Below are 15,353 nucleotides of genomic sequence, written 5' to 3'. Positions count from 1 at the left end.
AATTTAAAACTTCAAAATGAGACAGAGACGTAGTTTTCCACCTCAGGACCATTCTGGCTGAAGGAATCTAGTGCTACTTCAAGTGTGTTCTACCTACTTGGATACTGGGATAAAATTTACACATGAGAATATATTTCTTAGTGAACTGGGTACATTTCCTCGATAATGGAAATGCAGCCTTAAATTCTACTTTACAGAAAGCTACAGGCGTGATGAGGAAAGGGACCGAGGGTGCCTCCTTCTTCTACTCTACTTGACTTGAATACATGCAAGAACATACTTTGCCAGCTGACCGATGGCACTCTGGATTCTGTTGAAAAATGCCCCCCCCAGGTCCCACACAATGCTAATGATGGTGGCACAACATTTTAAAATCTGGTTAAAATGACTAGTGGAGAATAATGTAACGAAGTTCACAGACCAGTCTTTGCTGTTAAATAAATAAAGTGTAAAATACAATTTTTTTTTTATACATGGCTTATGTACAAAAGGTGTCAATTAAGAGGCCAGTGGTGATGAGTGGATCGGAAGCATCGGCATCAGTAAGTCACTGTTCACAATCTCCGCTTGGGAGACAAAGAAAACGCCTGCAGAGCAGAGACTCTTCTGCATAAACAAAGAGTTTAGAAAGCTGTTTAAAATATGTGACATACAGGTTCTGCATTGATTATGTTATACTGAGGAAACAAGCACATGCAAAACCTCTTGGATTTTTTTTTTAAACAGAAAAAGAGATGGTATCTTCTTGCTTTCTTCTCCCATTTGCGTTTGGTATGAGATCTACCGCTTGGCCTTCTTGACAGCCGACTCCTCAGTTCTCAGGTGACCCTTCTTCTGTGACACAGAGGGGCTGCCTTCCCTTTTACGCTTGGTGGGCTGCAACTTTGAACTGAAAATCAGGGGAAAAATACACACCAACTGAGCAGCAAGTACAATGGTGGAAACCTGGTGCAATCCAAACAGACAAAAGCGTGAGAAGGTTCTTCCTGAGGAGAAAGAACCAGCGATGATTTTCAGGCCTATGTTCCTCCCTAGGAAGGGTAGTTGAGACTCCAGCAGAGAATTATATGCCTGGGGCCTTCGCATTCCATTGCCTTGGGGGGGAAGAAGAGTGCCAAAGAGTTTCTCAGCTGGCTTAAACCACTGCTCCTGGGAGAGGATCAGTAGCCGCTGATTCTGTACAATTTCTCTCAGGTCTATTGAAAGGGAAGAGTGGGAAGGGAACTAAAACTGATGTCAACATATCCAAGCCAGGAGTGGCTTCCATTGCCATACTTACAGAGCCAAAGGAGAAGACTTGTTTGATTTTGCATGGGCGAGTGGCTTTTTCCCTGTGGACGTTTGGTGATTTGTAGGAGAAACTGGACCTGGGCTTTGGTTTTTAGATGCTGCGCGTGTCGCTGGTTTGCTGGGCTGCTTTCTGGAAAAAAGCAAGTTTCCAAGTTTATTACAGTGTATTTTGGAAAACACTTTTTCTGCAAGTAATTTCTAAGCAACCATTCCAGAAAGCACAAATACGTGAATATGCAGAGAGTACATTATGTATATAAAAAAAATTATGGTAACTTCAAAACACTGGAGGCTTTTAGAAAAGATCCTTGAAACTTACTATTCAGAAGTAATTTGATGCTTGCATATGCTTGGATCTGAAGCGGGTTTTTTTGTTCCTGATGCTAAACATTTTAAGCTGCTGTCTATTCATTAACACGCATGTCTAGAACTTACAGAAGGAAAAGCTCTATGTGTGTTTGGCATGCAGGGAAAAAGTGGGTCATGGAAGGGTTAAGCATCCCCCCCCCAAACGGTGGATATCCTCCTTCGTGGCTCTTTAGGAAGGCCGCAAGTCTCACTTTTTGAGGGTGGCTTCTGGAGCCAGTTTTTGCTTTTCTGGTTGAGTTTGGTTATTGACGTTTTTGTCATGACTGAAAACGTGGTTTCACTGTCTTTTCTGTAAACTGTTTTGAGCCTTGGCAAGGTGGTATACAAACTTTTAAAATCAATAATAATCCCAGCTGGAGTCTAGGAGGACCTCCATTACCTTTGAGCTTCTAACCTTGAGGCTGACCTAGTCGTGGTTCCCGAATGTGCCTCCTCGCTGCTGCCACCACCGTCGTCACTGTGGTCTTCTCTTCCATTATTGCCACTCTCTTGGTCTCTCGTTTCCTCTTCCACAGCAGGTGCGAGCTTCAGACGTTTTCTGTCTGGCTCAGGTGTTTCTGTTCCTGCAACATTTGATACACACTCTCAAATTTCCACCGTCTCCAAGGACATACTTATTTTAGACAGGGAATTCTAAATTGGACCCTGGGAGTGGACTAAGTAATTTTCCGTTTCCTTAGCGTTTTAACTCACACTGGTTTGACTTAATCTCTCCAAACACGTTTGCAACAGTTTATTTCTTTAGTTCACAGCCAAAATTCATTAAAAAAAAACCAGGGAAGCAGCTGGGATGTACCAATCCTGACATGAAATTATACCGATTTGCACATTTTTACATAATATTTACTTTAGCCATAGCCCAATGTTTTTTCCCCGTGAATGTGAAAGAATAATAAAACTAATCTTGTTCTCAGCTAACGTACACCTTAGACAATAATAAAAAAAAAGTTAAAAGAAGCAGAGGTTCCCTGCCGTACCCATTTCCAGTGATGGAAGAAGAGGTTGTTTGGGCTTCCTTCCTCTTCGACGCACCACCACCTCCACCTTTCCTTCTTCAGCTTTCTAACAGTTGGAAGTAAATGAAACAAAGTGAATGAAACTGTCATTTTTTTCTAAGCCAAAAAGCTCTGAACACTTGCAAAGATGGCCCAGAATACGAAGCACAGCGTCAAGACAGATGGATGTCTCCCCTCTCGCTTATAATGTTCTGAACTCAGCTTCACCCTGTGAAACTGGCAACAGGCTGAGAAAAAAAGGAAGCCGGTCTTAACACAACACATAATTCAGTTACAGAATTAGTCACCACAAGATGCGGTGACCCCACCGCCTACTTAGAAGGCATTATAAGGGGGGGGGGAAGGATGAGGCAAATCCATCAGTGATAAGCCCAGCAGCCATGAGCACAGGCACAAAACCTTGTAGTCAGCAAGATTTTCTAAGAGTCAGAAAGTAGGAACAACTGGCCTCCTGGCCTCTAGAACAATTCAGGTTCTACTCCCTCGGTCCAATTTCATTTTAAGTTCCAGTAACACTGGTGAGAGCCGGAGTGGTATAGTGGTTAAGTGTGTCGGACTAGGATCTGGAAGATCCAGGCTCAAATTCCCCCTCTGCCATGGAAGCTTGCTGGGTCACCTTGAACTAGTCCCACCCTCTCAGCCTAACCTACCTCACAAGGTTGTTGTGAGGATAAAGTGGAGGCGAGGAGAATGACGCAAGCCACTTTGGGTCCCCACTGGGGAGATAGGTGGGGTATAAATGAATTTATTAAATACATGAAACTAGAAGGCACTTGGACTGCTACACCCCTGCTACTATTACTAAAATGGAGCCTCCATATTCAAACAGAATCTACCCAAGATTACAAGCTGCAAAGAGATGACAGGGTCTGTCACATTCATGCTCAGCTTGTGAGCACCTGGTGGCATGTGGCTGATCAACGTTAGGAACCAGAAACCTGGGCAAAATGGACTGCGGATGTAACCAACAGAGTAATTCTTATGGAACAGATCTCACTAGAGATGGCGCCAGAAGTGATCCAAAGCAAGAACATTCAGAAATAACTTCACTGAAGCTGACAAGGCTTGAGCATGGACCCAACAATGTGCAAGTGGAAACAGAAACAAGACTCGGTACAATTCTGCTTGTGCAAGATCATGTGCAATACCCGGCGCTTTGCTCCCGCTATATCACAGTGTCTAGAAACTGGTTGCAGAAGATATTGAGCAAGCCAAAATGCAAGTGTGGATACAACCAGAGTGACTTGGCAAAATGGGCTACCGTGGTCTTTTTCGGGCAGGAGTGTCAGCAGAATTTTTGGACTAGACCCAACCCCTAGTTTCTAGTTAACGTGTTTACAACCAACGTTCAGAGAGTTGCGCTGGAAGGACTTGTACTTACCTGGCCTTTTTCATCCCCATGGGGTGTGCTTTCAACTAAAAAAGAAGGAGAGTGTAAGAACTTTACATAATTGCAGCTCTACATGTCACATTTTGTGTGTGTTCTATTAAAATAGTTCATAAAAATCTTAACTAAAATTTAAGGTAATCAAGTAGCATTTATTAAAAAAGGAGCCCCCGCCCCAAATTGTTTTTCTAAACCTCACCATTGCACAGTAAAGCAAAGTGTAGGTTTATTCTGGAAGAGACCTAAGCTAAAGGCAGTCTGAAATGACTGCACTGCTGGAGAATTAGGACTTTTTGAACCCCTAATGCAGGGGTGGGGAACCTTTTTTCTAACAAGGGCCATTTGGATATTTATAACATCATTTGTGGGCCATACAAAATTACCAACTTAAAAATTAGCCTGCTATATTTGGTCAAACATTTAGCCAAGAGGCACGACCGGAGACGGCTCCGAGTGTCTGCCACGTAGAGCGACTCGCTTTTGAGCTCTGCTGTCCCCAGCTGGGCCTGAGAGATTCAGGCAGGGCAGCAAACACAAGACAGAGTGAGCGACAAGCCGCTCAGGGGTTGTAGGCAAAGGAGCCTGGTCCAGTAATGCCCCAATCCAGCACTTTCCCGCCCTATGCCTCTTTTGCAGGACTTAGAGGGGAAAGAACCAGAAGGGAGAGGGGGTACCGACCAAGCCCCAAGCAGGCAGCTGCCCCATATGACCCCCCCCCCATGCGGGCAAGCAGGCAGGCATCCAACCAGTGGCGCACTAGCCCACTGGGTGGCATTGGATGGTCTATTGCACCAGTAGGCATAGCCGTCCAGCTGCACGCCGGAGTTGCTCCTGCTCCGCATGGTCAGGGCCAGATTTTACAGCAGGCTCCTGCTACCTCCACCGGCAGGGATGAAATGAGGACACACTGGCTAAGAACTCAATCCCCCATGCGCATTCTGGCCCTGCCCCCTTTAACCCCTCCATTGTCACCACTTCCGCCCCCAGCCCTCTTGTAGTACAGAGGGAATACGTTTCTCCATGGCCAAGGGGAGAAAGGGTTAACACAGTTTCTTGGGCGGTCCTAACAGCTCCATAGCTAACGACTCTTCTGCAAGGGGGAAAAAGGTTCCTTTTCTCGGCAAAACAAACTCACATCTGCCTTGAATAGAGGCTATTCCTGTCCGCGGGAGGGGGCGGATCGCCACTCTTAGATCCTTCTGAGCTAGAGATCTGCCAGGACCCATGAAGGGCCAGACCAAATGATTTTGTGGCCCTTATACTGTCCGCAGGCTGGACGTTCCCCACCCCTGCCCTAATGTCATCTGTAAATGCTAAGATCTGGAATGGAATCAAGTGTGTGAAAGTAGCTGATGGGGCTATTTTCAATGGAAGAGTCATGCAGGAAATAGCCACTTTATTCACACGATAGCAGGGCGGTCTGGGAAAGAGGCATTTCACAGTGGATCCTGTACTGTTTATTTATTTTCAAATTCAGATCTAAGTAGTCAAATGCATTTCCTTGTTGACGGAAGTGAAATGAGTGTGGGTTAGATCCACTGAATCATAGTCTATGACAGTTCAGGGACCCACACAGAAGAGGTTCATCCACAACGGAAGAGAATGGGGAGGGGTCTTGCACTACACCTATTATGGATCTCTGCATTAGGGTGCGTTTACAGTAAGACCGGAACTTTTGAAGCAGCCATGCTTTACATGAAGGGGCATTTTTCTCCTGCTCTGTTCTTTCTTCCTTCACAAAGAGAAAAACTATATTAATCATTACCTTTTGGAGGAATCTTCTCTTTATTCTTAGGGCTTGAAGACAGCTTTATTTAATTAAAAACAGTGTTTTGGAATTATTATTTAATCAATTATAACAAATAACAATTGTTGATTATTCAGTTAAAATGGAATTAAGACATTATAAATACAAACAACACAAAGAGCTATGGGAAATAGAGGCAAAATTAAAGGGGGAAAATCTAACGTTCATTTCATTTCATGTTATTACAATGCATCTGATAACCAAAAGCTGTTTCACAGATTGCAGGGGAACAAATTTGCCTTTGTCACTTAATGTATAGGAAGCATACAGGGAGACAGAGCCAAACGTGGTTCTTTTTCCAAACATCTGTTTGTTATATTCACGTGATACTTTTTGAGAAATATCTTAGGTCCACACCTAGAAGATGGAATGTGTGAAAGATGCCCTCCTGTTTTGCATAGACATAGGACTGCATTCACTGTATTTAAAGCTAGGCAACCATGTTTTGAGTATGGTTTCAAGACAGGTGAATCCAAGGTAAATTTCATGAGCTGGGCAAATCCTGGCTTAAATTTCACCCCAGCCACACACTCCTGAGGTAGCTTTAAGATATTCCTCTCTGCTCCTGTTCCCACACACTGACAACACAAGGATAATTATACCAGCCCACCTTTCGAGGCTGGTATATAGATTTCCTAAGATTGTGTACTTGAAGGACTTTGACTACCAGTAGTTGAAATGTGCTCTAAAGATGCTAACAGTACAAGGCATATTCTGTCTCTTGAACTAATGCCAGAGTCCAACAGGTTCCAGTCAGATCAGGGCATTTAGGAAGACCAGTCTCTATTATAGCTTGTTTTGGACTGTTCCCCAAAATTCACACTTACTCAGCAGCTGCATGTGAGGCTGGAGACACACGTACAGTCATCACTGATAACTGAAGCATCAAGTGATGACATGCACTTGGGAATGGGCCATTGAAGGACTAACACTGCAGACAGGCCTTTTAAATCACTTTTCAACAGGGTTGCTTCACACCTTTGGCTGCCAGTAACCAGGTGCAGAAAAATCAAGAGCTGTTTATGCATGCATAAGCTGGCTTGTACGCTCTAGGCCAATTCATATGCACTGCTTCGTAGCTCTAAACCAGTCACAGCACACACCAGGATGAGATCAGACAGGAAGAAAACTTAATGTGACCCCTAATTGGAAGGGATTTTATAGGCCATCAAGCCCAACACCCTGCTCAGTACAGGAAATCCAAAAAGAGCCCCATCCTGACATGAAGGCTGTTCATCCTCTGCTTGAGGATATTTTAAGGGCTCAAAAAGAGAGGATGGTGCGGAGTTGTTTTTTGTTGTCCCAGAAGGTCAGACCAGAACCAACAGGTTGAAATTAAATCAAGAGTTTCCGGCTAAACATTAGGAATAACTTCCTGACAGAGTGGTTCTTCAGTGGAACAGGCTTTCTTGGGAGATGGTGGGCTCTCCTTCTTTGGAGGTTTTTAATCAGAGGCTAGATGACCATCTGTCAGCAATGCTGATTCTGTGAACTCGGGCAGATCATGAGAGGGAAGGCAGGAAGGGCTGCGTCAGTGTTTGACTCTTGTGGCCCCCTCTTACATGCTGATCACCACTTTGGGGTCTGGAAGCAATTTTCCTCCAGGCCAGATTAGCCAGGGACCCTGGAGGGGTTATTATTATTTTTTTGGTCATCTTCTAGGCATGGAGTCGGGGGTCACTGACGGTGTGGGAAGAAGGTAGTTGTGAACTTCCTACACTGAGCAGGGGGTTGGACTAGTTGACCCTGGTGGTCCCTTCCAACTCTATGATTCTATGATGACCTCCAGTGAGGAACCTCCTCCTCACCCCCTCTAGGAAACATGTGTCATTATCCAGGTGCCCTCCCCATTAGGAAGTTTCTCCTCATGTTCCACTGAAATCAATCCTCCTGTAACTTCAGCCCACTCGATCTAGTCTTGCCCCCTAGAGCAGCAGACAGCAAATCTTTGGCCTTTTCTTGGGGTGACCTTTCAGGTGTTTGAAGAGTGAGATCGTGTTTCCCTATCAGCCTTCTCTTCTCTAGGATAAACACACCTGCACATTTCCCTCAACCTTTCAGGACAAGTTTCCCAAAATGCTGCCCATCTTGGTTGCCCTTCCCTGATCCTGTTCCTATTTGCCTGCATCTTTCTTAAAGTGCAGCCCCCAGAAGTGGACCAGAATGTCCCACAGCTAACGGCTGCAACTCTATGAGGCACAGTGGGCCTCTAAAACAGAGGGCCTGAAGTCAGAGCCTGGTCTTCAGGGAAGGGGTATTTTAGTTCATGCAAGGGATTCGCATTAAGTCTAGGAGAAATTGTGATTGGCTCCACTAAGGACTTGGCTGAAGGGAACTGACGGGAGTTCCAAAAACCGTTCCCCACAGGATGTAGGAGGGACAGAGCTGCTGTTTGAGTCCCCTATACCTCACTGAGCTAAAGAGAACCAGTGTGGTGTAGAGGTTAGTGTGTTGGACTAGAACCAAGCTCGAATCCCCACTCTTCCATGGGCTGTGCGACCTTGGGCCTGTCACACTCTCAGCCTAACCTACTTCACAAGGTTGTCATGAGGATAAAATGCAGGATACACATGAAGTAAGTAAGCAAGCAAACAAACAAATAAATAAGAACTGCGCTTCACAGAAAGACAAATTCCCACAACATGCTCGCATTTCAATATCAAGCCAAATGCTTACCTTCCCAGTTCTTGTGTCAGCTTCTGAATCTTGACCTGAAAGATAAACAAACCTCTTGAGTTGAATGCAAAAGCTGTGTATGTTTGCCATAGAGATGTGAGATAAAAATAAGGCCAAGGCCAATGGTGCAAAACAGGTAAAAAGATTTTTTAATTACTCAGAATAGAGTAATATACTCATTTGAAGGATTACTGCAATAACTACATTTGAAGGACTACTGCAATAAGTACAGATTCCTTTGAAGAAGCCCCTTGGGTGAAACTCTTAGGGAATTTCTATTCTGAGTAATAAAAAAAATCTTTTAACTTATTTTACACCATTGGCCTTGGCCTTATTTTTATCTCCTGTTACTGGTGTGGCCCTTTTATTTCTCTTTGCCATAGAGATGTGGCATCAGACTTACCTGGCAGGGGGTATTTACGAGGCCGTCCCCTTTTCCGTTTAACGATTACTGGCTGGTTTACCTATACAAAAGAGGAGGAAAAGAGGGCAGCTGGTGTGGGAAATATCCACTTACACAATTGTATTCAGCAGGCTTACAGTAAAGAGAGGTCACAGAGACACCACAGTTAAAAGACAGTTGGAAGGTATCTTAAGGAGTACCCACCATGGATCTCTCCCCCTCCTCTCTTTAAGCTTTCTGTGCCCCTCCAAAGGGTCAGGAGATCCTTGGGAATGAAGCGAGGTCCTGCAGTTTAAGTGGAAATAACTGGGCATTGTGCTCCTCCACTCTGGGAGAAGACAGAGCTTTCGACTCCACAGCTGCCTCAGGAGAAGAGATGCAGGAGGGAGAGCCATAAATGAGGAGGGGTTTCTTATAGCTCCCCGCTTCATGCCTGAAGAGAGGAGCAGACAGAACAGGGCCAGTTTATACAAGAACAAGGGGTCCCCTTTAGAGACCTCAGGCCCAGACCATTCAGGTCTTGAAAGGTTAAAAAACCAGCACTTTGAATTTTGCCCAGAAACTAAACAGTAGAGCTCTTCCAACGTTCAAGTGAGGTGTGTGCTTGAGAATCCTACCCAGCTAGAGGTCTTGTGGCTGCGTTTTGAACTATCTGAAGTTCCTAGCTCTTCCTTTCCCTAGATTTAACAGCCACTGACTATTCATCTACCATTTCACACTTAAAAAAAGAAAAAGGGGGAGATAAAAATTATTTTTTCTTGACACTATAGAGAAAGGTTGCCATGTCTCTCACACAATTCACTGATCTACTTGACAACAGACAATGCAATATCTGCTTCTCAGAGTCAATAGCTGCTTTATCCAGGGAGTAACATATTTATTTCATGCAGTATTACTTTGTGAACATGCAAAGTTCCAAACTGTCTTCAAAGGCAGCTGCAGGTGGAGCTTTGCTACAGTTTCACAGGGATGTGATTACAGCTTGCGCATCTACCATAATAATTTACCAACTCTTTTGCACAGTTAAACAAGCACATACATCTGACCTGGACTTCTAATTCCACCCCCCCTTTTAAGGGTCACGTTTTGGAACAGTGTGGCTCTTTAATAAGTTGTCAAAGCTCCACCACAGGTTTTTTTAAATCACTATTTCTATGCTGGTGGAAACAATCTTTACTCCTGACTGGCAATCCTACGATTTGTGCTATGCTGTAGCGGTGAACTAGAACAGACCAGGTTACTTACCTCAACAGGATTTAAACTGGGCTCCAGATCTGGTTTTTCACAGATATCTGTTTTGCCAGCAGTACTATCTGTGTGGAGGGGGGGGGGGGGGGGAAAGGGTTCAAAGGAATGCATTGACTGCTTATCATCATTTCTGAGAGCTCGCATAAACAAAGGGTGACTTCCTCTGCATTGTATAAACCCTGGTTTTCATTTGCAGCACACCCTATCCATTTCTACTTCTGTGACAATCTAGATAAACATCAGTGAATTTACTGGTGCAGTAAGTTATTCGACATTTATTATATAACTTACCTAGCGTGTATAGGATTTGAATAATTAAAGCAGCTAAACTAGCACTGTATCCACCTGAGCTTCTGTGGGAAAGGTACTCCAGAGAAGAAATACTACCCACTCCACTGGGTCTCCTGCACCGTACACCCCCAGAGTGTACTACAACCCAGAGTGTACTACAGAGTGTACTACAATGTGCTTTCCTTGGCATCTGGGGCACAGCTCTGTTATACCCACATGCATAGACCCCCCCCCCCAAGTGGCAGCAAGTAGGGAGAACAGAGATCCTCCCCCTCCTTGTCTGCAGGATAAGCCCTGACTCCGTTCCATTGAGCCCTTTCTGTTCTCTGGGTGAGGTTGGTGTAAAGCTAGGGAGATTTAAACAACAACAACAACACAAGAATAGGAACAAGTCCCCATTAGTTTCAGTTAGATATACAGTAGAGAAGAGGTTTTTGGTGGAAATCCAAAAAATATATATATCACCTTTTTCTTGCACTGACTCCAATAATGGCTCCTGAATCTCTGCACCACCTTCAGATCCCTTCCCTGAATCTTTGGCAATGGCTTCCTAAGTAATTTAAAAACAGACCAGCGATGTTGAACCAAACAAACCAATCATGCACTTGATTTTAGAAATAGTCACCTTATGTAGTGACTGAGCAGTGACTTTGTAAATCAAGCATCGCTCCAAGTATTCTTATCAACTTGAGGGGCAAAATCCCCACATCAACCCCAAAGCAGATTCCAACTGAGTGGCCCGTGCAAACAGACCGAGGAGGTCCGAGAGATGTATTGAGACCCAGTTATGCATCTGCTAAAAGAATTCCCCTTTGAATGACAAGTCATGTCTGTTAAGTTCATGCCTTCTTTATGGAATGCCTACAGAAACACTCCTGACATATTTTTAACCGAAAGGCAATGGCAAGTTGCAGCACAGGGAGGGCTGTAATGGCAGACAGAACACCCTAAGAAACCCTGGGTCTGAGACTGACTGTGAGTTACAATCAGTTGTTACCCTACACTGTTAGAAAGCTGTAACTCCACTATGGATAGAAACCTGGACAGAACTATTGGATCTGGCAGGGAAGGAAAAAAATAGCATCACACTGATGGGATGCAGACATGAAATGCAATGGTATTTAGACTGACTTTTTAGAGTAACGTGATATATAACTGTTGGGATGAGATTCAATCCCCTCCCTCTTCTGTTTTATTTCTTGAATTTTTTTTTCTTTCATTTTTACCTATCCCTTCTGTTTAGAGGTAGGGAAGAGAATGGGTTTATGGGCATGAAAGGGTTTGTTTGATAGAAAGGGTTGTATACTCTATTTTAAAACACACCAATAAACTTTAGATATATTTTTAAGAAGAAGAAGTTGGTTTTTATACCCTGCTTTTCTCTACCTTTAAGGAATCTCAAAATGGCTTACAATTGCCTTCTCTTCCCCACAAACAGACACCTTGTGAAGTAGGTGGGGCTGAGAGAGTTCTGAGAGAACTGTGACTGGCTCAAGGTCACCCAGCAGGCTGCATGTGAATGAGTGGGGAATCAAGCCTGGTTCTCCAGATTAGAGTCTGCCACTCTTAACCAGAACACCAAGCTGGCCGGAGGGCAGGGGGGCGCAAGGATGGACAAAGGAGCCTATCGAGAATCTCCTGTGTCAAATGCAAACAACAGAAGAACAGCAAAGGTGGAAGAGAAATCCCTTGGAACTTAGATGCCACTCTGAGGAAACTCTAGAGCATAATGCTGGAACCCCAGGATTTGAAATGCTGATGGACTTTGGCAGCTAACTCTGCGTTGTCCTGGGAAGTGGAAGCGAGTTTAGAGATCAGCATTGTTTCGGCCTCCATGTGCCTGAAAATTCACTTCAGAGGAACCAAACAACACCAACAAGAAGCCAATCCAATAAATCAGACCATCTCAAGCTATGGGAACTCAATTCTCATTGCTGGGGCAGGTTTTATTTATTTATTTTTGGTCTTATAAACCATCCTTCTCCCAGCTGAAGCCAATGCAAGGAACATGACTGCAGCAAAGCCTCTGAGGCAAGGTAAATTGACAAGGGCCTGCCAGCAGACCACAAGGCCAAGAGGTGAGGAGAACTGCCAAAAGCATCTGCCAGATCGTCTCACAGGGAGGTCAAAGAGTGTTTGTAACTCATTTAGCTGAGAAGCCTTAAAACTCTACTGCTTTTCCATGCAAGTATTTCATGTGCTACTGGTCAGTTCACCAGTGTTGCTGGCAACACATTTCCCTCTCATGATGCTGAGCCTCGAGTTCTAATCCAGGCTTGGTGTTCTTCTATAGCTTTTTAAAGGAGGGGAGGGACAGGAAGAATTGTCAGTATCACCAAGGATATCCACTTCCCGCAGCAAATGCCTCAGCATTGCACCCCCTCCCCCAGCCATTTGAGAGTGCACATCACATCTCTCTTTGACCTCCCCAATGCACTTCAGAAGTCACACAGATGAAAACAATTCAAGAACGCACCACTTCAGCTGCTCGCCTGGCTTCGACACTCTGGCTCTGTTCCGCTTCCTCTCCCACCATCTCAGACACCGGGGCGTCATCTGGAAAAAAACCGTTAATGTGGACCTGAAATGACTCCCAAAAGACTCATGCGCAAAAACATTGAAGTATCAGGAATGACTTTCTTAAGGTCAAGCTGACCTATGAGCCCTGCCATGCAAATCTAGTCCAACGTTCGCTATCGGAGACAGTAATGCAAGAGTGCTTGTTGCGTATTGGCTACCTGAGTCACCCTGTCCGGTAGCTGGAGGGCAGTCTCGTGTTTCTTCCTCCTGATCAGGTATTTCTACCTGTAACTAACAAGAGGAGAGGCGATCAGAAGACCAAAAGAACATCAATGCCTTGCTGGATCAGACCAAAGTCCATCTAGTCCAGCACTTTGTTTCTAAGAGCAGTGAACTAGATTTTAGTTATGGAATATTAAAGCCGCTTTTCAATTTTCAAAGCTCACAAAGCGACGTACAAAACAGAAGCATGTATCATTACTACCAATATGCCTCAGCTGCTTCTAGTAGCAGAGCAGGCTGTTACTCAGACAGAGATGCCCTGACTTCCCTGGATCCTCGGGGAGACGGCAGAACCAAAAGGATCCAGCTGTAGTCTCTGACAGTACGGCTGACGGCTACTTTCATGCCGGGCTTGGAAGTGACAGCCCTTCCATGTTGCTTATTTCTAGGGTTGCCAACCTCCAGCTGGTGGCTGGAGATCTTGTACTATTACAAGCGACAGAGATCAGTTTCCCCTGGAGAAAATGGCCGCTTTGGTAATTGGACTCTATGGCTTTGAAGTTCCCCCCCTCTCCAAACCACATCCTCTTCAGGCTCCACCCTCAAAATTTCCAGGTCTTTCCCAACCCGGAGCTGGCAACCCTACGAATTTCCCAGCAGATTAAGATGCTCAGCAATGTTACTCAAACAAGATGATCCAGCACTCACGGAGTGCTGCAGTGGGAGATCTTCTGCTGGCAACCTCCTGACCCCCACATCTGCTTGGTAGGCTGGCAGAGGAAAAAAGCAGAACACGCCCTGTCACTGCGTTGGAATGACGTCATTTCCAGGGCAAACCTGAAGTGACATCACACCATCAATGCGACAGTGCTTCCCCTGCCATGTCCCTGTACCCCCTGGTCTCCAGCTGGATGCCAGTCACTGGCTGGCAACCCTAACTAACTAGCACGGCATCAACAGTCCATGGCTGTGTCCTTGTCCTGCCAAGCTTACAGTGAGCACCACCCCATCACGGCTGGCCCCTTCCGCCATATTTTACCACTTTTCTTCTGCTGCCAAGAGTACAGCAATCCCTGCCCAGCAGACAGAGATCGATGGGTTTCCCAAGTCAAACAGCGAAGGGGATGCATCACTCCAGAATTTCTCTCACTATGCACCAGGCATCCAACTCCCACCCAGAACTTGTCTGCTTGGGGGTAGTAGGTGTAAACACTGGAACTTCCTCTTAAGGAACTACCCATCACATGTTTTTTGTTGTTCCTAAGCAATGACTGATTCAGTTGGGGGCGGGGGGGGGGGATTCCTCCAGAAATGTGCAGGCTCCTTTTTTAAAAAGCCACGTGGCTACTACAGGAGTAACTGAAAAAAATCTGTCACTGCATTTTGAGTTTCAAATACTGAGTCAAGAGACCAATAGTCCAGCAGTTAAGAGTTCTTTCTCCTGGCATTCTTCAGCAAAGGCTCAAAAACAAAGGAAAAGACAAACACAAACCTCAAGTGACTTTTCTTCAAGAGGCTGGACTTTCTTAGCTTCTGTTAAGGCAATGGGATCTGAAGCCTCAGGTGCTAAAACGCAAGAACATAAACACATGGAGCAGAAATGGCAACAATGAGCCGTTTATTTGTTCGGAACATTCAAAGGGTTCAGACTACTGGCTTCACAGAAATAATTGCATTAGGCCACGCATCACATTCACTGGTTTAATTATTTCTTATACGATTTATCAGATAATCCGTTAAGATGTTTTCAAATGTGGTATGACTTTTAAAGTGTGATATCTCTTCTTTTATGCTACGCTAATATTACACTAAATAAGCTTAAAGTATTAAAAGTTCTAATTATGGCTTTATTCAGTATTCTCATGAGTAGAATCCCAGTCCTATCTATATCATCCTTTGTTGTCCGTTTTACCGTATCTTTTTCTTTTTTCTGTATTAATATGTAAAATAAATGTAACTAAAAAAAAGGGGTTCAGGCTGTTTACTGAGTCCTGCAAATGGTGGTGCCCTTCCATGCAAGAGTTCTCTTCCAAGCTCTTACTGACAGTCACTGCTGACCAGCTCCTTGCACTCGCAGGACCCTCTGGCATCTCTCCCCATCCTTCCCCACTGCAAGGCACGAGG

General features: G+C 44.7%; 1 protein-coding gene across 1 annotated transcript in view; it reads right to left on the bottom strand.

The window, feature by feature from the left end:
- Positions 1 to 736: 736 nt before the first annotated feature.
- BOD1L1 (biorientation of chromosomes in cell division 1 like 1) overlaps positions 737 to 15,353 on the bottom strand; it is a 54,874-nt gene continuing 40,257 nt past the window's right edge. Inside the window, exons 14-20 of the mRNA XM_056855116.1 lie at positions 10,182 to 10,261; positions 8,949 to 9,009; positions 8,546 to 8,580; positions 2,637 to 2,721; positions 2,039 to 2,222; positions 1,280 to 1,420; positions 737 to 889 (exon numbers count right to left, since the gene is read on the bottom strand). Of these exons, the coding sequence (XP_056711094.1) occupies positions 781 to 889; positions 1,280 to 1,420; positions 2,039 to 2,222; positions 2,637 to 2,721; positions 8,546 to 8,580; positions 8,949 to 9,009; positions 10,182 to 10,261 (695 nt within the window). The 3' untranslated portion in view covers positions 737 to 780. The remainder of the gene's footprint in view (positions 890 to 1,279; positions 1,421 to 2,038; positions 2,223 to 2,636; positions 2,722 to 8,545; positions 8,581 to 8,948; positions 9,010 to 10,181; positions 10,262 to 15,353) is intronic.

The sequence above is a fragment of the Euleptes europaea genome, chromosome 9 (assembly GCF_029931775.1).
Source record: "Euleptes europaea isolate rEulEur1 chromosome 9, rEulEur1.hap1, whole genome shotgun sequence".
NCBI classification, from domain to species: Eukaryota; Metazoa; Chordata; class Lepidosauria; order Squamata; family Sphaerodactylidae; genus Euleptes; species Euleptes europaea.
The sequence above is the reverse complement of the archived record's forward strand: the minus strand, read 5'-3'. Positions and strand labels throughout refer to the sequence as shown.